The sequence below is a fragment of the Grammomys surdaster genome, unplaced genomic scaffold (genome assembly GCF_004785775.1).
Source record: "Grammomys surdaster isolate TR1022 unplaced genomic scaffold, NIH_TR_1.0 206, whole genome shotgun sequence".
Classification (NCBI taxonomy): domain Eukaryota; kingdom Metazoa; phylum Chordata; class Mammalia; order Rodentia; family Muridae; genus Grammomys; species Grammomys surdaster.
Window position 1 is genome coordinate 2,157,217 of NW_021604651.1, and position 27,248 is coordinate 2,184,464.

General features: G+C 36.1%; 1 protein-coding gene across 2 annotated transcripts in view; it reads left to right on the forward strand.

Annotated features, from left to right (window-relative positions):
• The window catches only part of Gria4 (glutamate ionotropic receptor AMPA type subunit 4), a 368,088-nt gene that overhangs the window by 324,537 nt on the left and 16,303 nt on the right, over window positions 1-27,248 (forward strand). For both annotated transcript variants that reach the window (XM_028771311.1, XM_028771310.1), the window contains exons 12-14: window positions 194-564; window positions 2,469-2,667; window positions 7,106-7,353. In XM_028771311.1, the coding sequence (XP_028627144.1) occupies window positions 194-564; window positions 2,469-2,667; window positions 7,106-7,353 (818 nt within the window). The remainder of the gene's footprint in view (window positions 1-193; window positions 565-2,468; window positions 2,668-7,105; window positions 7,354-27,248) is intronic.

Here is a 27,248-nt window from a genome sequence, read left to right on the forward strand (position 1 = left end):
ATTTAAGTAACATCTCATGAAGCCAAACCTCGACATGTTTTATTAGCCTGTAATTGGGATTGATCACTGTTGGCCCTCCTAATGATTTTTAAAAAAAAGATATATGACTGGAAAATTTTGCTGATCACTCTACTGCTAACTGCATTGTGAAATCCACTAACTTGTGTATATCCATGTGTCTCTTCTCTTGTAGAAAGCAGAGATTGCTATTGCACCTCTAACAATCACTTTGGTTCGAGAGGAGGTCATCGACTTCTCTAAGCCTTTTATGAGTTTAGGCATCTCTATTATGATCAAAAAGCCTCAGAAATCTAAACCAGGAGTGTTTTCCTTCTTGGACCCTCTGGCCTATGAGATCTGGATGTGCATAGTGTTTGCATACATTGGTGTCAGTGTGGTCTTGTTCCTAGTCAGTAGATTTAGTCCATACGAGTGGCACACAGAAGAACCTGAGGATGGAAAGGAAGGACCCAGTGACCAGCCTCCCAATGAGTTTGGCATCTTTAACAGCCTCTGGTTTTCCCTGGGTGCCTTTATGCAACAAGGATGTGATATTTCTCCCAGGTTAGTATCAAAACTTGTCTAGGTCTCAGAGATTCTGATTGTTTTCCACAATCTCTCTCTTTCTTTCCTGGAGTTAGAACATTTTCTGAAATGCAGGGAAATTTTCAATTCTCAGATCATCTTAAGTAATATATTACTAATTTCTTCTAAGCTACCACAAAAGATGAATGCATCACAGAAAGTAACTTCCCCCACAGAAAAGTCATAATGCATTCCACTGCCACTCTCCAGAATGATTTTGCAGTATGATTTCATCCAATGGCTTGACAAGTGTTAACAAAACTGTAGAATAACACTCATTTTCATGGTATCTCCTCTCCAAAAAATTATTGCTTTGTCTTTTACTATTATCCATAATCAAAATTAGTGTTGAATTTAACTCAAGAAACTTGGGACAAATCTTTGCTACGGGAATTCTAAAAACATGAAAAGGTGTGGTTTGTAGTAGATGAGTATAGTTTTTCATAAAAATATATTGAAGTTGAGCAAAAGAGGAAGATCTGACCATGTAAACTCTGTACTAGTTTAATAGCTCTGTTTCTACATGAGGAGTTGTGATTGTGATTTCCTTTCTTTGGTGCCACTCAGTTACTGCATCACCAAGACTCTAGATCATTACACAAAAGATGCGTCATTTTTCCCTCAGAGCAACTAAAAGTAAAGAAGTAAAATATTGGATTTTATATATTTGAACTTACATATGTGTGTGTGTGTATGAGAGAGAGAGAGAGAGAGAGAGAGAGAGAGAGAGAGAGAGAGAGAGAACATATCTATGTTCCCAGAAGAAGGTCTTTTGGACCCAATGCATTGGAAATTCAGACGACCCAGAAAATGGCAAAAACCTGCTTAAATTTCAATAACATAACACACAGAGACAAGAAGAATCAGGGCAATCCAAGTGTTTTGAAATGAAGATTAACCCAATATTAAGTTAAAATGTAGCAGAAACCAATCTTCAAATCACAAAGTGTCTGATTTAAATTAGCAAAGGAGATTGGGGCATAGAAACATCATAGAAAATTCAAAGTGACTCTTCAAGCAAAACAAAAAGTGTTTAGGACTATGGAGATTGCTTAGAGGGTAGAGGTGCTTAACACCAAACCCAAGGATCTGAGTTCAATAGCTGGAAATCACCTGGTAGAGGAAAATACCTAACTCCTTCAAGTTGTCCTCTGACCTCTTATGTATATATAACATGGTGAACATGAGCACATGCCCACACGTAAATTAAAAAAATGTAATTTCAAAGTTTGAAACTATTTGACATGCATAGTTATTTGCCTACCTATAATACCAGTACTCAGAAGACTGAGGCAGGAAAATTGACCCAAGTATAAGAAAACTTTGCTGTATAGTTTCAGGCTAACCTGGACTACATAGTGAAAGAGCCCGTGTCTTGATGGTAAGAATAAGTAAAACTCATTATGAGCATTTTTTCCTGCATTTTTAAAATTTATCTCATTTTAACTATCCTCTGTGAGCTACAACTCACATGCACATCCTTAGTTGACATTGTTATATCAACATAAAAAATACTTTTAAGACATCTGCTTAGCTCAAAGGTAGGTGACTTGGGACTCAGTCTTCCAACCTAGCCTACATGGCATCCAGTAGAGCTCAGATGGGCTTTCCCTTAGTCTCTGGGCACTGAGGACGACTTTCCCTTTGCTATCTGCCAGAGAGGAAAGTTCCAAATTTCTGCCAATAAAATAATAAATTCAATTTTCCATGTCTTCAATGACACATTTTAGTTATAATATAAAAGACATCATTATTAAATAGACTAGCAGAAAATAGTACAATATTTGAGATTGTAAATTTTAAATATGACTAAGAATTGGTGACAATTCTTTCTTCTCTTTGGGTTTGAAAGGGGAAAACTGTGTGATCTTCTCCATACTTAGATCCCTGTCAGGTCGGATTGTTGGAGGTGTCTGGTGGTTCTTCACACTTATCATTATCTCGTCCTACACTGCTAATCTGGCTGCGTTCCTGACAGTGGAGAGAATGGTCTCTCCCATAGAAAGTGCAGAAGACCTGGCCAAACAAACAGAAATTGCCTATGGAACACTTGATTCGGGGTCAACAAAAGAATTCTTCAGAGTAAGTCACAGGGAAAATAATGGCACATTCATAATTATGAATTCTGGACAATGTTTGTGACAGTTATATTATGACCTAAATTAGTATAGATTAAAAGACACATTGGCAACAGCCAAGTTTACTACTCAGTATGTCCTCATGGGTTTTTATAATCATAATTTTCACTTTCTTAACTGATTCACAAGAGGCAGCCTCTCTAAGAAATAATAGTAAAAAGGTAACTAAGGTTACATCATATAAAACATGATTTACCCAACACTCCTGTGTTACTCATTCTCTGATCATTTTACTTCAGGCAAATTCAGCATTTTTGAGGCCAAGAATATTACAAAAAAAAAAAAGGAAGGAAACATTTCTGTTAAAGACTGCACTTAACTTGCTGAATTTGATTCCCAAAACCTCAATGGCAGACTATGCTGTTTTCTGAACTGAATTAGTCTGTAATCTATTTTTCATAACAATGGGTTTGCTTTCTTACAAAATCCTATTAGCAAAAGAAGTACCTCCTTAACAGTTTGGGAAACTCTGCAATAATGGCTCTGGGGACCTTGTGAGGTTGTATGGAATGTATATTTGATGACTTCTTTAGCGGTAAGATGTTTCAAAGTGACACTACTGTGTCATGTGTGTGGATGAGGTCCCTTCTGCTCTCTATCACTGAAGCACCATTTTGTCTGTCTGTCTGTTGGGTTTTACTTTTCCAGTTGCTCCGTTTGGGAGTTAAATTGTTTTTAACCTTTTTGAGGTTTGATTTTGTTTGTTTAAGTTCAAAAAAGCAACTGATTTGGCTGTGGGATTTTTTGTTCATATGCATTTCATACTTTGTCTTTACCCATCTATGTCTCTCTCCTACTGCCCTCCCCGTATCCCTCCACGTCCCCTTTCTGTTTGTCCTCTCCCACCTCCAAATACTCCCTTCTTTTCTGTGAATCCCCTGCTAGTTTGGTTCTTCGTAGATCTACAATACTTACTTAGCAATGTATACACACAGGTATTACCAGCTCATTTTTTGAATTTGGGACAAAATATTAAAAGGTAGCCAAAGTGATATTTTCATAGATAATGAGTATATTTTGTATATACTCATTTTGTATCAAGTGTTTGAAGACAAGAGGTGGTAAACTATTTGGAACATGAGAAATGTTTCACTATTTTCTAAACTTTTTATTTGAGAGCAATAATAGGTTAACTTTTGTATTTTTAAACAGTAGCTGAAAGAGTTAAATATGTAATTTTCTCACTAGGTTGCAAATAAATACAACTGAATGTGATACTCTGTGTGTCAGCTTTAAATTTACCCAAATTTCACTGAGGTACCTTTCAAGAAGAGAATCTTTATTTTCATTCTGATTATATAATATTACAAATATTTACATAAATCTAAAACAACAAATCACTCAAAGCTTAAAACAAAGAAAACAGTGAGCATTGTTGTGCTTAGCATTGAGCATTAGCCACAATATTAATTAAAATTTCAAATGTTCTAAAAATATTCGTAAATTTTTCTGAATTGCTAAGTAATTGTTATCACTAAAGACTTAATTAGCAATATTGTACAGATAAAGTAATTCAGCCAAGGTTCTCTTAACTTACTGAAGAGGTAGGTAAGGTTCCTGATTTTTACCTGGAAACTGATCTGCGTCACAACAGAATGCTGTCACTCACCTTTGACTGAGAAGGGATGGAGCATGCTCATTCAATGACAATATGTGCAAGTTCATCATCCAACCTTGAGTAATGAAAGTGGAAAGACATATCATGTTGATACCTTTCAAAAACTAGTCAATAACTCACCATAAAGTTCTTTAGCAGTTCACAAAATGCAAAGACTGACTCCTTAATCTTTTACAATGCTTTGTTTTTCCTGTTCAAATCTGAAAGCTGGTAAAGTAGGTAAGAGGCTGCATTAATAAGACATGGGAACGCGGGAAGCTGCTTCCGTAGTTTTCCTGTACAAGCCCTATCTCGCGTCAAGCGTCTCTTTTTTTCTCTGTTGCTCACCTTCAGTTTTACAATAGGAAGATTTTTCTAAGTGTGGGAATTTCTTTTTTCAGAAAACTCCAAAGGCTAATGGGACAACAAAGTAATTTTCCCAGGCAAAACACTTTCAGCAATGTGTACATTTGGGTTTTCTCATTTAAAGACAAACAAACAATTCATTTCCTACTCTGCTTGCCTCCCTCCATACCCATTCATGGTGACCTGGTTTAAATAAACCATTTGCCTGATGAGCTGAAAAAACGGGATGTGAAGGGTATTTTTGTACTTGTCAGAAATGCTTTCTTATAGGTACACAGTAATGGCTCATCTGTCGGCTCCACTCAGCCACCTCAGGCAGTGAGTGACCCACACTCAGCACTCCACAAGAAAGAACTGCTATTACCAGCCACGAAAACAACATGGGCCATGTATGGTGGAAAATTATATATGCATCTGCCTTTGCTTCACCCCATTATGAAACTCACTACACTTGGGTCCCTGCACCCCATGTGAAGCACACCCATGATGATGTTTTTAAAGCATTCTACGTGTCACTCATAAAGCTTTGCTGTTCAAACGCTTTTACATTACGTATCTGACCCAGACACACTGGTTTTATTTCAACACAAATTGAATGTTCTGCCTGCTTCATTCTTCAGCAAGATGGAAGAATAAGTGAAGTAGATCACCAGCTCGTGGCTTAAAATTTTATCAAACAAGATACAGATGAGATCTCCCCAGAACACGGGTCCTGCTGCCCACAACCACCAACAGAGAGAAAGCAACTAAACACGCGTTAGAATGCATGACATACATTTTCTATTTTATGCAAGTATATAAGCTGCTCCATGTGTGAGGAAGGAGAACAGCATCATTAAGCCTCCGAGGATTGCTTGCACTAAGACACTGATGCTCCACATCAGGCATTGTTGTTGTACAATAACAATCAAACAGGCAGATCTGACATGTCTGATTTGAAAAAATTACTTTTATGTGATCTTTACTTATTACCTTGGGCATATCTATTTCCCATGCCTGATTTTTATGTTATCTCTACAGTTGAAAGATTTGGGGACTTAAAATGTCCATGACTGTTGCATTTATTAGGTTGCTGAGTCTGCAGGGTGTCCCTCACTTCAGCCTATCTCATCAAATTTATAAATATTTGCTTGTCTTCATTCATGAACAAATATGCAGCACCCCAGATAAATATTGACAGTGATGTTGTTTCTAGCTCTCTGCCCTTCGCGCCCCTCATGTGTGTGGTCTTGCCGAGTGGAGCGGAAACTGGGGAAAGGGGATAACATTTGAAATGTAAATAAATAAAATAGGCAATTTAAAAAAAAAAAAAGAACCTGTCTCAAAGAGCAGGGTGAATGGGACCTAAGCAAAGACACTCAAAGTTGACATCTGACCTCACACGTATGCATGTACAACCATATACACATGTTTATGTACACTCACACACAATAATAACAACTAACTAAAATTTAACTTAAAATCAAAAAATAAGTAAATTAAATAGTAAGGGTGATAAAGGTAGAGAGAAATAATTTATAAAAAGAATAAGCTTCTTGGCCAGAGTCATGGGCTTAGAATGAATTAAGCCAAAATGAAATGTAAAAACAAAAACCACTTGTCTTTAATGCCCTGTGTAGTGTTCCACTTGCTGATTTTGTCAGATTCAATCTCAAGCTGTGTAAGTCATCTGGAACTTGACTATTCTTCAGAGGGTACTCAGTTCGTAAGGTGCAGTGCTTATCTTCTCTCCCTTGAATGTTCAAGGGCTGACTTGATATAAACTGATCTTTTGAGGCATGAAAAACAATATATATCATATATTTGAGGTGTAATAGACTTGTTGTATATAGCTTTATATATATGTTGTATATAACGTTTTATACATTATATAAAATAATGCATATATATAACTATCATATATAACAAGTCTATTACAACTCAAATATATACTATGTATAATATACCTAACATACACACATACATATATATGCATGTGTATACACACACACAACAACTCTATTACAACTCAAATATAGAGCTGAGAAGAGTTTTTTTGAAGTGAAAATGAGATCTGACATGGTCCTTTTCACCTTCCTCATGAATATGATAGAACATGAAGCTTTAAAGGTTCAGTGCTTTTCAGGAACCTTCAATAACATCAAAACAACATCGAGTAAAACGGTATGGTATAATATTCATCATGGCAAGTGCTACATGCTTTTTGAAATCATCGCTATAAATGCCTGGCACTTGGTTGATTTCTTAAAAGAATTTTTAAAATTTAGTTTTCCAGTTTCTACAGAGTTAGGTTTCTGCCATGCAAACTGAATAACTGACAATGGAATGACCTAAAAGACTTACTGTAACCTCACTTCTGCCTATATTAACATGCTGTTCCCTTCTTTCCTGTATTTAATTTTATTTGCATTTCCTCCAGAGATCAAAAATAGCAGTGTATGAAAAGATGTGGACCTACATGCGATCGGCAGAGCCATCTGTGTTCACTAGAACTACCGCTGAGGGCGTGGCTCGTGTCCGCAAGTCCAAGGGCAAATTCGCCTTCCTCCTGGAGTCCACGATGAACGAATACATCGAGCAACGAAAGCCCTGTGACACGATGAAAGTGGGAGGAAACCTGGATTCCAAAGGCTATGGTGTAGCAACGCCCAAGGGTTCCTCATTAAGGTGGGTGGAATAGTATAACAATAGAACATGCATTGTTATAGTATTCCACCTTCCCTGATGTCCCTGAAAGAATACTTTACTTTCTGTGTAAACATAGTATGTTTGTTGGTTTATTTTCTTTTTCTCCATCTCATACTTTTGATCAGCAATCAGGTAAAAGCAATTTTTGTTTTAATTTTGATTCTAAAACGATCATAATTGACATTAACCTTTGAAGGCCATATAAAAACCAAAGTGGTTGAACACTAGCTCCCTGAAGTGGGCCTAAATCATGGATATTGTATTTTTTTCTAGATTTCATCAACTTTTTCTGTTGTTTTGCCCACCAAAATTGATGCTACCTGCTGCCATTGTATCAATAGTGATTCTGCATTTTATCATTGCATTTAAACATTATCCTTGTTTGCCACACTCTGAATAAGAAGGAACCCACTTCTTCCAAACAGAGAGATTGTCTGTTTCCATTTCAGTGTTTCATTTAGTATGGCATCATTCTCTTCCAGCCTATGTTGAGGTTGCATTGGTACTGTTCAAATCATATCCACATATAAAACCAATCAAACTTAGATGAACTCGTAGGCTCTGGCTTTATGGTACTTACTCAGGTCACAATCCCATCTATTTTAAAGGGAGTATGATATGAGTAAGATCTGTAAAGTTAGATCAAGTGTGACACAGAAAGATATGTAGATAGACTATGCCAAGTGGCTCACAAGAAAAGCATTACCTGTATGGGTTAAAGAGATCTTCACTCTTACAGAAATACTGGTCAAATCTACCTTTTGCATATACTTTTGGCTTTTGACATAGACAATTCATGTTTACACCCAGGAGACAGAATTTCCTATTTTCCTTAAGTAATAAAGACTTCTTTAAACCTACTGGTGCTAGATCAAGTGATGACTGACAAATCACTCTGGTCTCAGTGCTGCTTAGGAAAGAAGCACAAAGCATGATTCAAGAGGAAATCACAGTCCCTGCTAAAGGGCTTAACCAAGAACCTGGTCTTGAGAAGTGATGTTTCTGGTAAGCCATTGAAAACTGAAGGTAATATTAGCATTGTACTATTGCCCACCCACAATGAAAGCAACATCAGTGTTCTGTAGTTGTTTTCATTGGCTTCATAAAGGGAACTGCAATATACTTGGGTATGCTGGGCTGGGCAAGGGGTGAGATATCTGTTTGAGAAACAAATATGGGTACAGGGAAAAGGCTTTGTGTGTGAGAGAGTATTCTGTGAACAGGAAACTTTAAAGGAAACAGTTATTAAAAAAAGTAGTCAGTAAAGACAAATTTGCATATGAATTCTAGCAGCTCTGCTTTCTGGTTTATTTGAACAAACATCCCATGAAAACCTAGAGAAATAATCAGGGAAACTTTACACTAATAAATTACTCACAACAAAAGCCTAACTAAAACGATGTCATCCATTTAGAAACTTAAACTGCCACCAGCATGTTTTGACTTTGTTGACATATCTTGTATGAGATATTATAAAAAGTATATAATTTCCATTCAGTCAGATATCAGATACCCTTCTGTGGAGGTAGGTGTTCAAAAACCCCTAAGTATAAAGAACTTACAAGAAATAGAAAGGTGAAAGCAACTGTGGTTCGTATATATATCCATGGTCAAGCTATTGATTACATTCACTAGCTATCTCTCTTAATTAATTCTCAGTGGATATAGCTGCCTTGTCCTCTATCTTGTGTCTACAGATAAAATCAAGCTTCTGGAACTGAATTTGGCCCTAAGATATGGGTGTGTCTGCTTCCCATTGATGGTTAGAGAGTTTCCTCTCAAATGTGCCACTTTGTCAAATCGACACTACAGGCATTGTTTGGCGAAATGCTGAAGGGCTTCATCTGTCTAGAACTGTATAATAATGAGTGATTGGCTTCCTCCTCCTTTCCTGTCCTTGCCTAGATCTTGTTAATGAGGCGTCTGTTAAACTCAACTTCCTGCATGGGAAGTTTGTTTATGCATTTGTTTTCTATATACCAAAGTTTCTTGAGCAAGCTGGCCCCTGCATGCCAAAGTCACAGCTGTTCTGCCTGTCTTCAAGAGCACTGGAAGGATACAGAAAGCTAAAAGCATGCATCTTTCCCCCTAACTTCACTCCTCCATCCCCAGCCTTGTAAGCAAGAGGGGCCTACTAAATTAAACTTCTCATTCTTCTTCTGTCTAGACTTCTCTTTCAAGAGAGGCAAACCAATATAGAGTTGAATAATCATCTTTTGTATACATTATTTAGTTTGTAGAAACACGTTCTCATTAATTGTATTTATGAAAGCAAAATTCAAAAGGCACACTGTCCTCCTCAGGTGTCCATGAAACCTGTCTTACTCACTCAGAAGAAATTTAAGTCTGTTTTGCCATAGAAACTATTTTTTTTAAAAAAAAATCTGTTCTTTGCATTAATTGTTCTACTTATGGTAAGACATCTGTATTTCATTGTTATTAACTGTGGCTTCCTCACAAACTCTGTTCCGATTCACTAAGCAATGTGAAGCTTTAGAAAAAGTAAAATATTAATACTTCCTTCAGTGTAAGCATAACCAGATAAGGCTGGCAAATAGTTGGCCATGTTCCATTCATCTATAGTTTTCAGCTTCCATGCCTTACTGTTTGTTCAAAAATGCTACAGAATAAATGTCACAGAAAAGAGAAATGGGGGACATATAATCAGAATAGACAGTCATGATTTTCTTCTTTACTGTGAGCTTTAAAACAAATACAGGAAAAATCACTGCAGAGAACACATCTGTGACTAGTCTGGAAAATGTCACTGTAGGGACTGGTGTGTTGCTCAGCAGTAGAGAGCTTGAATGGCAAACAACAGGCCCTAGGTGCAAGCCCAGATAATAAAAATGTACCAGGTGACTTGGTATAAGTAGCAAACAGTGATAAACAGACCCTTTTCCTATTCATACAGATTTCATTTCAGAATGTTATTCACTGGAGATATATGCAAATCTTAAAATCATTAAACTTTCAGTTATAGACAGCTCTGAAACCATTATTGCATTTTAACACAGATTCTCTGATTCTTAAATGGCACAATGGTGCCAGGTGCATTGATCATTTTATTTCTTCTGAATCTCTTTTGTACAGCCACATTACTGTGTCAGGTTCTCTGGATTCCATGCTATCCTCCACATCTCTTCTCCACTGCTCCGGCTACTGAAAATCACTCTAATAACTATTTTCTGATTGGCAAATTCTTGAGGGTTATTTTGAAATATTTATTTCAGGAGACATTATAATAAAATACAAAGTTTTGATGAGAGATGATTATTTATTTTAACTTTAATGTGAATATTATCAACACTATCACTTTTATACTCAAACTTGCCATTGTTCAGATTCCTTTTACATAATTATTTATACTACAATAACATTACATGTATTATTTTGAACATGCCATCAACGTTACTACATTCTCTATACTACTTTAATTACTATGCTATCAACCTTGCTATATGATAAATAAGACTATTAAAAGTTGTTTAGGTTGATTCAGTTAACAAGACATTCAAACTATTATGCAGCTTTTAGGTGAAAATGTTCATTTTTAAATATTCATATTCTTCAACATCTTCACTTACCACCAAAAAATTAACAATGAGTCTCATTTGCAGATTTCTTACGGCTTTCAACTTGATCCAAAACTAATATCTGAAACTAAATTAAAATCATGTAGTTTCCAATGTTTTGATTAGCAATAATAATTCCCATGTAAAATTTACTTTCTCTGAAGATGATTATAGAACTGCATCTCAAATAAACAATTTTTTTCTGACACCAAAGAAAAGAGACGAAGTTTCAAAAGAAGATAGTTCTGAAAGAACTTGCATCAGTGGGTGAATTCTGAAAAAAATAATTAATGACTGGTTGGACTTGGAGATGCCCAGCTCATCCTTGCAACCCAGGCCTATCATGGTTAATGTAGAGTAGGCATTCACAACCTCCCAGCAGCAGCATGATGGCGGGGGTCAGGGGATGTAGGAGTGATAGAGAACTAAGAATGGGAAGTAGAAAACTCAATCTTTTATTAGACTTTCTCTCTCTATGTGTAGCAGAGCCAGTGGTCTTATGAGATATTTGGACCAAATCATGAAATAATATTGTAATTAGTGTGTGAAAGATGAATTATACTATAGAACTATTTTGCAATGTAATACTTATAAAACATACTTCATCATAAGTTCAGATGCACTTAAAACATTTAGAGAGATGGAGTTTGCGGCACAGTGTGTGAGAAACCAAATTTTATTTTTCTGTCAGAAATAAGTAAGTCAACTTTTAGTATTTAATATAAATTTAAATTCTTAAAAGTACATAAGTGCGAGGATGGATATTAATATTACTGAGTTCCAGTTGGCAATAAATTAATAAACATTTATTTATATCTTCTGAAAATGATATATTATGGATTTCTAAATAATAATATAATTTTAATGACATATTTCCCTTAATTTTTCAGAATTTCATACATATATACAATATATCTTGATCAGATCCACTTTGCATCCATCACTAATTCCTCCTGGGTCCTCTGACATGACTCCTTTCCAATTTCATATCCTCTTTTATTCATCTGAGTCCTGTTAATGCTGATCCTGGCCTTGAGAGCATAGGTGTGTAGGCATCTACTGAAGCAGTGGCCACAACCCCAAAGAAAAACTATTCTTCCTCCTCCAGCAACTGTTACCTGTCAATATAGCTCCTTAGCTAAGGGCAAGGCCTCAGAAGAAACTTTCTCATGTTGGAATTTTAGCTTGATCTTTAAGCACACAATTTTTATACTAAGTATTATGGTAAAAAATGCTTGTGAAGATCCTCTATGTTCCTGTTGACATTTAAACAGATGCTCTAGCCAAGTAGGCTGTTATGATCTCATTATGTTTTGAATATTGTGGTGAGTTGAACAGGTTTGGTGTCCCCCTCACCACCACCACCACCACCGTAGATTCATGTGTTTGCATAGTTGGCCCATAAAGAGTAGCACTATTAGGAGGTATGGCCTTTTGGAGGAAGTGCATCACTGTAGGGGTGGGCTTTGAGGTTTCTTATGTTCAGGTTGCACCCAGTGCAGAGGAGACCTTCCTCCTGGATCCCTAAGGAAGACAGTCTCCTCCTGGCTGCCTTCAATCAAGATGTAGAACTCTTGGCTCCACCAAGTCAGTCTACACACTGCCATGCTTCCCACCACGATGATAATAAATGGAACCTCTGAAACCGTAAGCCTGCTCCAATTTAATGTTTTCCCTTCTAAGAGTTGCCTTCATCATGCTATCTCTTCACAGCAGTGGAAACTCTAAAAAAGACTGAATTGATACAGGGGCCTGAGGTATTGGTGACCATGATGTTGTTGGGAAGAATGTGGATTTTGGAACTTTGGAAAACTGTGGAATGTTTTAAGTGGGGCTTATTGGGCCATTCTAGTAGAGGCATGGAAGGCAGTCGTGCTGAGGATGATTTGAACTGTAAGGGCTTGGCTCAAGAGGTTTTAGAGAAGAATTATAATGTGTGGCTGAGAGACTGTTTGTGTGATATTTTGGTCATGAATGTAGCTGGGGTTTGCCGTTATCCAAAGAGTCAGCCTGAAGCTAAAGTGAAGAAATTCAAATTAATTATATTGACAAAGGAAGTCTCAAAAAAGCCTAGCATAGACTCTGCCCTGTGGTTTACTCTTATGAAGAGTGTTTTGATCAAGCATAGTCAAACTAAGAAAGAAAAAATACAAAGTATATGGTTCAAAGTTTAAAGGGGAACAAGGAAGTAGAATGGAGCTAAATCCTCTGTTCAAAGATATTAAATAGATTAAAGGAGTAGTGACTTCAGGCCAAGATCCCACCCTGCTAAGCCTATTGTAAATACATTTGTAGTTAAACAAGCAGTAGTTATATCATGTTAGAATTTATTATGACTATATTATTGTTTTCATTTGAACATAAGGAGATATTATGTGTTAGATTGACAAGGGATGGATTATGATGGCTAGTCTCCATTGTCCATTTGACTATATCTAGAATGAACTACAATCCAGGCCTTATAAAGATCATGTGAAAAGGCAAAGAAAAACTTCAGTCCAGGCATGGTGGTACACACCTTTAAACCCAGCATTCAGGAGACAGAGGCATGTAGAGCACTGAGTTCAAGATCAGTCTACAAAGCAAGTTCCAGGACAAACTTAGGCAATAAGGAAACCATTGAAAACAGAAACTGGTGGAAATGTAATAGAACAGGGAGCCATATTCCAGCTCCAGCATGCAATGTGGCCTAAGGGTCAAGAATAGAAGAGGTGACAGGGACAATTGATGATAGTTAACTGGAGCTAAGCAATAAACAGTCCTTAAGAAGAGACCAGCATTACTGAGGTGAAATCTTCTGGAAAGTACTTTCTGGGAGTACAAAAAATTCTTACAGAGATAGACCTACTGCTGGCAGCTGGACTTGATAATATGTAAGAATCACTCAAATTGTACTGGTTTTGAAGACATAAAAGGATCATGGAGAGCCAGTGAGCCTTGGCATTGTGAGAGGCCAGGAAAGGCCATTGGTGAAGGTGCAGCCTCAGTTGTTGTTTATGGCCCAACATTGATGAGGCCCCGCAAAGAAGTTGAGGCTTGGCACCACAAAGAGAGCCTAAAAGAGGCTATTGGGGAAGCCTAGTTGCAGCAGAAGATCCCAGCATACTGAAGATGCCAGTACCATGGGATGACAACCAAGAACAGCAGCAGCAGTGGAATAAAGTCAATCAGAGCCCAAAGTGCTACAGAGACCAGACCAGAGCAGGAGAAGTAACCCAAGCCCTTTGAAGGAGCTCAGAAGATCATGTATGGATCTCAGACATTGGAACAAGCAGCTGTGAAGTTGCCTTAGAGACTCCATGCTATTAGAGATGCCAGGGCCATGCTAAGGAAAGCGGCTAATAGGAAGTGAAACAAGCCCAAGAACGAATTGTGTTCTACTCAAAAAACTGAAAGGAGCTAGGTGTCATGCATGGAGATGGAGAGTTTAGAGTTTGCCCAGCTTGTTTTTGCTGTTGCTTTGGTCCAGTATTTCCTCACATTAAGTTTTGGTGTGGATTCATATTCTGTGATATTAGAAGCATGTGATTTGTTGTTTTATTTTGATTTTATTGAGGATTAAATTTAAGAATTCACATCACTCTCAGAAGAGACTGAACTTTGGACTTTTAAACATTGTTAAGACTATGATGGACTTTTGAAGTTGGGCTAAATGCATTTTGCATTATGTTGTGGCTAAAAGCCTATGAGAGCCAGGGAGTAGAATGTGGTAGTTCGAATAGGTTTGACCTCCATTGACAAATGTATTTGAATGCTTGCTCCATAGGGACTGGTACTATTAGGAGGTATGACCTTGTTGTAGGAAGTGCATCACTGTGGAGTATTATTGTGCTTTGAGGTTTCCTATGTGTATGATCCTCCCAAGGCAGAGGAGAGTTTCCTCTTGGCTGCTCTTAGATCAAGATGTAGAACTCTCAGCTCCTTCACCACCAAGTCTGCCTTCACAATACCATGCTTCCTACCATGATAATGGACTGAACTTCTGAAACTATAAGCCAGCCCAAATTAAATGTTTTCTTTTATATTATTTACCTTGGTCATGGTATCTATGATCATAACAATGGAAACCCTAACTAAGATACAGTCTATCTGGCTAAGAATTAAGTGAATAAAACAAAAATTGGTTGTACCTTTTATCATTCGCAAACAGACAGGAGCATGCAAAACCCCTGGTGATGTACTTAAATTTCTCCCACTTTTCTATAGTAATGCTGGTGTTTACTGTGAGTACCAATTATTTTATATTCACAAATTGGCATGACATGTAGTAAACACATTGATGTCATATGTGTCCTGGGGAAAATGATGGCATACTAGGACCCAGATATTTCATCCTTCCTTTACAAGATGATTGAACTTGATAGAAAAAGATGAAAGTTTCTGCAACTATCTGAAATTGAAATTTTTTAATTTAGCTTTTCTATAATTAAAAAAGTGGCTAAAATAATATCTCCCTGGAAGAGGAAACAAATGTTCTTCTCCTACATTCCAGTATGATATACCATGCATGACACATTTTGACTTTTCTTCCCAGGGTAGAGCAGCCTGGGGCCCTTCAGCTCAAGCTGCTCAGAATCCCAGCTTTTGAGTAGCTCTGGGGATAAAAAAAGAACTCTTCTAGCCATAGTGCAATAGATTCCTGCCCCTTATGGTTCCAGAACTGTCTTACCTGAGAAAACAGAGACAGATTGGGAAGAAACTGAAGAGCACAGGTAGAATACAGCTCTTTATACATGCAATAATTAGGAAGATAGAGAATATGTTGCCCATGTATCACACACAAGTTAATGCTTTGGAGGAATACATAGTAATGTGAACATTACCATAACATGAGAAGATGCCTTAAAGCAATGGTTCTCAACTTACCTAATGCTGTGACCCTTTAATATAGTTCCTCATGTTGTGATGACCCACAATGATAAAATTATTTTTGTTTCCACTTCATAAGGTAATTTTGCTACTGTTATGAATCACAATGTAAATATCTGTGTTTTCCAATGATCTTAGGTGACCTATGGGAAAAGGTCATTTGATCCCCAAAAGGGGTCATATCCACAGGTTGAGAACCCCTGCCTTAAAGTTTATGATATTGTAAAAATGTAATCTACTCCTCAGTATAAAATTCTCCACCATGATGCTTTAATGTAGTTCTATGCTGATGATAACTTAGAAGACCAGAGGTAAATATTGGTTTTCTGCAAACATGAAAATCTTCTTCACTGTCTACTTCACCAGAGTATATGAGAAAGTATCCATCCACCACTCTAGATGGGATCAATCTTTTTTGTCTGAAGATAGTATCAGCCAACGTAAAATTGGTTTTATGCTTTCATATTTAACAAAGGGGAGATAAAATGGTTTGGATGTTTCAGAACAGTGTAGAAAATAGTAATTATTCTGACTTAGAATAATATTATGCTTTAATATAGAATAAGAAAACTGCAGTTCAGTCACTTTAAAGGTTTCTCTTCCCCTGCCATGACAGACATCTAGCTGTTGGTTTCAGAATGAACTACTGGACATGTAAGATGACTTTCTTATAGATACACAGTATCACATGCATAGGAACATACAAATAGGAAGCCATCTTTCACATCTTCAGATGCCTGAGCCTTTTGAAAAGCAAGCAATCTACTGGTTAAATAATTTTAATAAGAGATGAGTAGGTGATCAAATCATTGAAATGCTGTGTGAGGTCATGGTTTATCTTTTTCATAATTAAACATCATTCCTTTTACATGCACAGATCCCACAATTTCTGGGTATCTAAAATCTACGAAGATATGTACCAAGAATGAAATTCACTTCTAAAAATTTTGCAGCACCATTTCAACATAAACTTTTACAGCACAAAATTCAACAACAAAAGAAAACTGAAAGCATGAATCCAACCTTTCCATTTCAATCTTGTCTTTCAAAGTCTACAATACTAAGTTGTTAAAAAAAATTGAAAATCCTACTGACCTCATAAGGTCATATGTTATATAGCTATCATATTGAAATAAGCCAGATTTCATTTAGGTTAACTTTTTTTTATTCTGGATTATTCAAAGAAGAAGTTGAGCACAGATAAGTTTTTGAAAAAGATATTAAAGTGGGATGTTTTCTTGAGTGCTATTTAGCAACTATCAGGAATAAGAGTAAATTGGAGTTTCAATCAAATAAACAAGACACTAATAGCTACACACGTTCAGAGTATGTGAAAGCAGACATGGGCTCCTCTGCCATGCTTCTTCACTGCACAGAAACAGATTAAAACCACCAAGGGTTAGTTCCTCCAGGCCTTTCTCTGACTGAGAAAGCACACATATATTCAGCTCCAGCAACCAGACCCCTCTCTTTCCAGATATTTGCAACAAGCACCTTCAAAAAATTTAGAAAAACATTGTCTCCAACCCCATGTTTTTATTGCTAGAATTTTAAACATAAAAGCAAAATTTTATAGTAAAAAGTCATAAGGAAACTTAATGTAGGTGACCAAAGACCTAAGAATTTAGAGGTAGTCCAGGAAACACGGAATGCAGAAGGAGCTGATGTTACACTGCCTCCCACAGCAATTAGTTACTTTCTATTAAATAATATGATAATGACAATATTACATTGGACACAAAAAATCTGTTCATCTAATATTTAATTTTCTGTTTAATTTGCTCACTTTGAAAGGGTGTTTAAATTTGACTCACATAAATCACTAAAAATCATTGTCTAGTGTCTTTCTAATATTACTCTTTTCAAATGTAGATAATTCTTCTCACTCTCTTCTGTAAGGATGACACTGTAAATAAGGGTTAAGTGACTTGCCCAGAGTTTCCCAGCTGAGGTTACAACAGATGTCTTCTGACTCCTTTCTCCAGTGCTCTTATGAGGAAAGACCTTTTTGAATTGTATTTTTAAATATGAATACAGTTTACTCTGAATAATAACAGCAGTTTTTTAAAATTCTTTCCTTGTCTCAGTTTTGCCAACAGTGATAAAGCTAAAGTATATTAAAAATATCTATATAGGACTCAAGTTTGCACTTAAATTTAAGTTTAGGTGGAAAATAGGATAAATTATTATTTAGCTGAGGAAATTACACAGAGGTAGATAATAAATCCACCAAAGACTTTGCCATAGTTGAAGTTGGTTCTCAAAAAGATAGGAAAATAACTAGTAATCTGCAGTATCTGAGTGGTTCAAACAAGAAAAAAAACAGCCACTTAGAGAATTCCAAGTTATGGGAAGCAGCCCCTCCCGCTTCTAAATACTTGAAGCATGACTTGAAGATGTATATCAGTCTCGGAACTCTCTGGAGTTGCAAGCGAGTGGGAAAGTCAGTCCCAGGTGATAGAAACAGAGATGATAGTTTGGAAATGAAACAAGCCACTTCTTTTGCTGTGGTCTGTTATATTGTGAAACAGAAAAGTGTTTTTAAAGATGTTTCTCAGATAGAGATGCCAGGCTTACACACCTCTGTGAATAGAGATTGAAAGGAAATGCTGGCTTCACGCTTTAGATAAGGCACATATGTGAGAAAACCCATTGGGATACATAAAAACTATAATTAATGTGAAAGTACAGGCAGGATTTACTTGAATATTATTGAGAACAAATTGTATGTTGTCATATGCAGATATGACATAAATAATTTCTGCCATATAATATGAGCTTTCACTGAGAAGATGATTTTTAAGGACATCACAGTAACCTTAGCAAAGTCAACACTATCAATTTCTCTTTTATTTTCCTCTTTATCTCTAGTAGCCAACACTTGCCCCTGAAGTGTAGATGCTGCATGATCACTCTAATCTTACCCAGCCCAGGCAATATATCTACACTTGGTTTCTTTGGTTGAATTTTATATTATTTCCAAACACAAAGAGTTTAGTTCCAAACTGTAACAACCATGGACAAAATAGGTGTTTTATAAGATAAAATTATCTTTTTTTTTTCATTTTAAGAATGGTTTACAATATTTTACTATATTCGTTTCAGAAAAATAGTATGATGATTTTATAATGTTTAGAGGGTAAAATATTAGTTGTCAAGATAGCCACTTTTAGAAATTTCACCACTGATAAAGAAGAACATTATGTTGCAACTGAAAAACTTTTATTATATCAAGTTTATGTCATACAATTTTAAGCTCACTAAAGTTCATACGGAGACTCCAGTGCAAACCAGATGGAATGACTGAGGAAGACAAGATTTGTTGATGGAAAACATAGTTTCCCATAATGTTTTCTCCTCCTGCACATTTTCATAATGACTTTTAGGGTACTGCAAACAATGTCCCTCATTTTGCTGTCTCTGTAAAATACTGAGACGAACTGAGTTTCCAGCATGCATTCATTTGCTCACCTGATGTCATTTTACTTGATGAAGTTTTTTAATAAGTTACCCAAAGTTAAATAACAATAGCACATGATCTTGTATGGGTTCAGGCTCATTCTTGGTCTCTACTCTCCTTCATGTCTCACGGAATTCAATCAATTGTCTGGTATTGATTTTGTATGGGAGCCAATCAGCCACCCTCTAAAATTATGCCAAAGGGTAGCTATAAACTGACTTTAAGATCAGTTAACTAGACAATACCCTAAACAGAGATGATTCAAATAAGAAAAAATGTCAGAGACTATGTAATGAGAAGTAAGTAAAGATTTAATAATAGCCGTAATATACAAAGCCCATGTATATGGGCTCATTCTCAGACTTTATCCCAACAACCAATTGAAGTTGATGCTATATCCATCCAGACACATGACTCTATGAAAACACATGTCATCTAGCTGATGGGTGACAGAGGTGTTATTAGGGCCACTATTATTGTATACTCAAACTTAGTCTTTTTCCTAGCTATCTTTCCAAAGACACCAGGAGTCCCATTCAATCACAGATACTTTATAGAAGAAAACCCCGTCTGATAATGGCTATAGTGCTCTGAACTTGAATGAACTGAAACTTAAGCCTTGTTGGTAGATGAAAGAAAATGTTAAAAAAAATTAAATCTCACCTGTGATTTTTTGTTTCAGGTGAGACTTTTTCCTAATCCTCACGTTATTTTCAATTTTTATAAAAATTATTACAATTGATAACATTAAGTACAACTTCTCACACATTGTTGCCATATCATTATAATTTTATTCCCAAAGGCAAGAGAAATGTCAGGACACTTACATGGTAAGAGTTCTCCATGGGAACTCTTGATGTGCCTTACCTTATCACTTCTGCTGATCAATTGCCCAAGTAGTGCTATCCCATGAATTTTCCTGCTTTAAGAAAGCCTGAAATTAATTAGGAGTCTCTGGCAAGACAGATTAATCCAGCAGGAGACACCATATTTTACATCTTACACAGTTACTGTCCATTCCCTTTGGCTTAATACTTAAAATGGGTTTCAATTCGACTCTGTGGAAGCCCCATCATATCAGACAGTTGGTAGTATCATGTGAGACTTGAGGAAAGGATTGGCCAGAACTGAACTTGACTTTAATACAAGACCATGTTCTATTATTGTTTAACTTTGGGTATTTCTCCCCTAGGAGGAGGACAGAGGAGAACTAACCAGCTCCAGGATTAAGGTAAGAGGGGAGTTTTCTTTCAAAAGAATGGGTTCCATCCATTTGAAGGAAACCCCTCCCCCACCTATTTGTTAATCCCTTTTTCTTTATACATTTATATCTTTTAACCCACCAGCATCAGGAAACCAGCTTGCTACCTATGCATAGTAGTTATTTCAACATCCACTTACAAATTTTATAGCAGAAGAAAAAGAAAAACCTTCACACAAGTCATAACATACTGCATTCATTTTTTCCATCCTCATTAAATATCAGTACCAGTCTTCCATTGAAACTTAAATTCTTTAGCTGTTCATTTCTATCCATACAGACTATTCATAGTTATTATCAAACAAACCATACTGGGTAAAAAAATACAAAAATATTAAACTAAACTTCAAAATATTTCTCATAAAATATATTGTTATCAAGCAAAATTTTAATAAAAGATGGTGTTGTCATAAATTTAATGATGTCTGACTATGAAATAAAATCAAACTAAGCTTTCAAGCTGAGGAAAGATAGACAATGTAGGTTTTTTTTAAATATACTATATAGAAATTATAGCAAAAAAATTATAGGAACATATTTTTGAGCACTATTTCTGGATACTGATTACTTTAATTATTTCTATGGTAAGTTCATATTCCTTATTATTGTCTTTGAAGTCATCGAATATTCCCCATCCTTGGTGTCTTCTTCACATTGTTTTTCCATTCAAGAGTTCTCAAGGGAAGATACAAAGCTGTTTTCTGACCTTCACATGCATGCTATGGCACACGTGCCCCACCCCCTAACATCATGCACTCACACACACAATAAAAAAATAAGAACGGAATTTCACTTTTGTCATTTAAGTTGAATTAACAATAATTAATGGGTACACATTTGTACTATAAATGCTGTGGTCTCAACGATAAGCAGGTAACGGACCAGGCAGACAATGATTCCTTTTATAAACACTTGTCGCAAAGCCCTGATGAGCAGAATTTGGGTTCTCAGAACTTGTGGGAAGAGCTAAATGCATAATCCCAGCTCTCCTTTAGAGACATAAGAAGCTGAGGCAGGAAAGCCTCCAGAAGCATAAGGGGCATCTAACCTTGCTCACACAGTTGTGAACAGAAGTCCCTGTTTCAAGCATGGTGGAAGAGGAGACTCACCACACAAGTTTGTCCTCTAACCTCCACATGCTGTACCATTACACACCTGTATTCACACATGTGAACACACACACAAACACTACTCAGGGACAGAAGATATTTTTAAAATAAAAATGTAAGATAAGCAGATTATTACCTTTATGTAGAATGGTGTAAGCTCCGTATCTCTAAGAAGTATAGAACAGACTTAGAATTCTTTGACAAGAAATTCTTATATTTTTCCTTTTCTGAGCCTACTATATAGACCTAAAGACTGTGGAAAATTCAAACACTGTCTTTCTTTAGTATTTTTACTGCTCAAGTTTCTTTTTCTATTTTTATCCAACCTAAGCAAAAGACAATAAGAAAATGAGACAAAATTTATTAACATAAATATTACTTTGTATGAATACACTCCAAATACTTGCCTACAGGTAAGGAACCTACAATCTCAAACCAGAGAGAAAAGTTGAAGCTATTCTTACCCAAAAATTGTATAGAAATTCTAAATACTTAAAAATGAAACTGAGCTAGACATATTTAGTGATCTAGATATATGTATGCAATATGTAGTGAAATAAATTTTAGTGAAATCAAATGAAATGTGCAGCTGCCATTTAGTCTCTATTGATAGATATGTCATTTCTCAGGTTAACTCTATTAACTATTCAAAATAGTAAATTTAGTTACAAAAGTCTTATCTAAAGGTGTTTTACAGGCTAAATGTAGCCAGATTGAAAGTGATTTGCAGAAGCACCTTATCTAGGCTTTTCATTTTTTAAGTTTACATGGCAATGTTATATTGTCCTTGACATTAAAACATCAATTTTATCGGATTTTATCAGTGTTCTCTCCTTCTGGAGATACAAAGTACATGAACTAGACCTTTAGCTAGAATCCCTATGAAGCACCTTCTTAGATTATTTTGTTGATAAATCATTTCACATTATTCTTATAGTGTTAAAATTTCAGTGTCTTTCTTGTATAATTCTGTGTAATAACAGTTATTGAGTATCACAGTATGTCTAGTTTTACATCTAAGATATAGCTGCTGCTCTCTGAGCAAATGGAACCTAAACACATACTATGTTATACACAAACCTATGACGGAACCATTGTCTATCCTACATAGAAGCATCTGAGACGTTATGAATAGGGCCCAGAGAAGCAGTGAATATTGGTTTAATGATTAAGCAGTGATTATAGGGAAACATAAGATATAGAAAATATGAGAGAAAGGGGGAAAAGGTTTTCAGAAAGAGTCTTTTGAGCTTGTAGTAAATTCTAAACAAAATACCTTTAGAGCTATGAGGAAACTACCATGGCTAGAGTCAGAGAGAATGTGCGTAGAGAGTTACTACACTGAGTAGATTAGAGTACAGCATTGATTAGGTATTGCCAGTGAGTAGCCTTCAGCTTTAGACCTGGCCTTTCTCACTTAATAGATTCAGTCTTACCATAAGATAAAAACATTACACTTTAACAGCATACACAGACCTTGATGTCAGAGTACTTACATTAAAATGTTGAGGTGAGTACAAATCCTAAAAGGTGTCTGTTGCTGTGCTATTTTGCTGCAGAGAACAGTTTACTGTGGCTTTAGGTACTGAGGCAGTGACACAGCCAATAGACCTCAAGATCAGTGATAACAGCCAGTACTGCAGAAATGACATGCAAATTCAGGAGCACTTTTCAGAATAACAGGTCTTAAAGACGGTTGACTAAGACAATGAAAGAAAGTGAAAATTCAAATATTACATTGGGGTTTTGTGGCTGGGTCTTGCTGTTTTATTGTATGTTTTTATCCACCAATTTCTTCTGAGTAAATTTTCTGATCTAATGTAAAAGATTACATTTCCTTGTGATGTTATTCCTAAGGATCCAGAACATAGAGATTAGACCACCAAGAATATTGTATGTATTCAAATATGCATCTTATTCCAAGCTTAAGATTACCTGCACCTGTTCTGTCCATAGTTAGGAAGTAGATGTTGAATTGACAAGACCACCCACCTTGGGGTTTTATGTGAACTTGAGTATAATAGTCAGCAATGTCAGTCATGCAGTGTGGATAAAAGTGAATCAGGGAAAATTCCTACCAAGCCTGGCAAAATTCTCAGAACATGGACAAGTTCCTAAGAGAGACATTGCAGGATAGGAACAGCATTAACACCCAGGGAAGGGCTTGGACAAGGAGCAGAAAGTCAAAGCACTTGGAGAAGAGCACTGGACTAGAAGGCAGATGACTTCAGTCCAACTGGGCTTTGCTGCACAAGTCACCTAACTGGCATTAGGTTACAACTAAATCTGTGACGTGAAAAAGAAAAGATAACTTGTAGCCCACATATTAACTTAAAAAAAAATAATTCTCAAGATTCTAAGTCCTGAAAGCACTCCTTGAAAGTTTTTAGGAAACAGACGAGGTTGTAAAAGAAAATACAATCTGTGGTTCATGGGCTGAACAAGAATTCTAGAATTATACTAGGAAGAATAAGGAGCAGAGTCTAGATGGCAGAAGAATTCAAAGTCTAGAACAGGGCAGAGCCTGAAACCTCATCTTCACCGAGCAAGGCTTAGGCATGCATGGCACCATGTCATAGAACATCACACATGCAGTGACTGACCCCAACCAGATTCTAGTTCCCTGAACTTTATTTTAGATTAATAATGACTAAGCTTGAAAATTAAATTCCATTTCTAGAAAACACAAAGCACCTCATGAAACATCATACAATGCATCTGGTTGTATCCTCATACAACACTCCTTTTTGTAGCACTTGCAAACAGCAATGAGGTAGAGGGGATGGACACTGTAGACCTTAAGGCCTCAAAGAGAACCCACTAATAAAATGAAATTAACAGTAGTTCATTGAGATAGCTTCCTTGGTATTTTATTAATTTTCTTAAGTGTGTCTGAAAGTATTTCTCAACAATTTTTTAATTTTTCCCATTCACTTATCATGCAGCTATTTTTAAAATCGATGTTATAGTATGTTTACTTAATGATTACAAATTAATGCAGAGCCTTGGAAATCACTTCCTGACAAATAACAGACTCAAAACTTCTCTATTGAAATTTTGCAATCATCATGGTATCAATTTGTTTTTATATCTCCTTCTCCTGATAGGAATGCATAAGAGAAGTCACAAATTAATTTCAAAGCAGGTGTTTCTAGAGTTTAGTTCAGATATTTGAGTCATTATGCATTATCAACTTTCCAAAGTCCAAGTACCACCAGTAATCATGTACCAGTTAATGTGTACAATTTCCTGCATTTATATTGAAGAAAACATCCAACTTTCATCAAAGTTACCATGACTAAATGTACATTACAAATTATAATCTATGATCTAGAATTAACAATATGAAATTAAACTCAATGAAATATTGATGAAGATTAACCTTGAAATATTCAATGTTAACATAATTAAGGGCCTAAGGAGTTGGTTGAGTAGATAAGAGTGTTTGCTCAAGCACAAGGACCATAAATCAAATCATATGTGTCTATTGGGCATGGTCACCTCTCACCTCAACACTGTTGGGGACCAGTGACAGGGGGATCACTAGGGCTGGTTGGAGCCAGCCTAGATCCAGGATAATAAGTAACCCTGTCTTGAGGAATAAGGAAAACAATGATAGAAGAAAACATTCAATGGTCTCCTCTATATACACGAATGCCTTGCATGTAGCCTCTGTAATCACAATATTCCTTGAAGAATAACGTTTTTCATACATACTTATCAAATAAAATAGAAATAGACATGCAAATTCCAAAGACCAAACAACAAAAACTTTCTGAAAGCTAGTCCAGTATCTCTTCATTGTTCAGCTCTCTGGGACTTAGTTGAAGCATTGAATAGGATGGTCTCTCCAAGAACTTAATTACGCTCAGTCTACTGTATACCATCTAAACTTCCAACCCCTGACTCAAGAGACAAAAACCAAGCATACCAAAATCAATGGCAAACTCCAAACTAACCAATATTTTCCTGAGCCCTTTGACAATACCACCAAGATTCTGCTTCTTCTTTAGATTGGAGTTGATACAAAGTAGTTAGAATGTTTGGCTTGAATAAAACAGTTCCAGGTGTCTGTTCTAGTTTAAGGTTGCTGTGATACAATACTCTGACAAAAAGCAACTTCTGGGTTTCTTTCAGTTGACAACTCCAGGTTATAGCCCAACATAGTAAGTAAATCAAAGAGGCAGTGGCATGAGTTCCCAAGAGCAAAGGAACTCAAATGAGCTAGTAACACCACACCTACAGTCTAGGGCAGAGACAAAGGAACATAGGCATACTCTTTATTCTTGTACAGGGCCACACCCAAACCCAGGAATGGTGTCACCCATTTTCAGTCTATGTTCTCCCACAGCAATCACCATGTTAGCTCCAGTAAGGTTGTATTACTTCTCTGTGCTTTGTATTTTCTCTGGCATAAAATGCTTAAAATCACCTTTGCTTAAAACATCTTTGCTAGTTTTAAAGGAATTCTTACCTGTCATACAATTTCTTATTAGTTCACATAATTTTGATGCTCTTTGAAAACCAATATGTTAGAATTTATTGGAGTCTTTGATAAAAACCACAGTTTTTAAGTAAATATTGTTGGATTTGTAATACCAGATATTTAAATTCTATTAGAAATAGTATAAGGAAAACTCTCCAGCAAAGACATCTAAGGCTTAAGGCTGAGGAGAGATGTTTTATATGTGACTACAATAAAGGGTTGGGTTCTTCCACATTTGGATAATAAAGGAGTAGTACCATCTTACAGTAGTCAAGACAAAACAAAATCTGTCAGGTGCATAGATATATGGCATCTTAGACAATAATGAAATGTTTGTTCAGTTAAGTGAAATGGTCCTGAATTCATTTCAGCCAGAGTAAAGAAATTATTGCAAATTATTCATCTACAAACAATATGTAGTTCCCATTTTCCATTGATAGACACTAAGTGTAAATGTCTGTAACACTACATTCAGTTTTCCTGAATCATTAGTGAACTCTATTTCTATTTTGAATTTTAAAATTGTATCATGTAGATTTGGAGAAATCGTTAAGTGGGTAAGAGTAGTTGCTAGACACACATGAGTGTCTCAAACAATGCTGCATTTAAAAAACAAAGCCTGAGTATGGTGATGTGCATTCATTTTTCTACCATTGTGGAGGTCAGAGAAATTGAAATTACTGAAGTTTGTTGGCTACCAGCTTACTAATGCTAGAGTCAATGAAAGACCATGTCTCAAAGAAGTAAAGCTGAAAAGTCCTGACCTTTTATCCCCTCACAAATGTATGCACACAGAATCAGGTACTGATGAGCGTGCTCATGCTCACACACATGCTTATGTCACCACCACCCTAATCACAAAACCTTACCAGCCTTAAGCATTATAAATTTATCTCATTTATTTAGGTAGACATAGTTCCAGAAGTACATGTTAATGCCTCACCAACAGGAAAATAAATTACATTGCAAAATATGGAATAGAAATGAGCACCAGGAATGAGATATGCAGCAAATACAAGAGCATATATTTTTAATTAATTTAATTAATAGAATTTACAAAGTCATTAGTGGAGGCACAAGAAAGACACCTAGGATGACTGTGCCTATTTTTTCT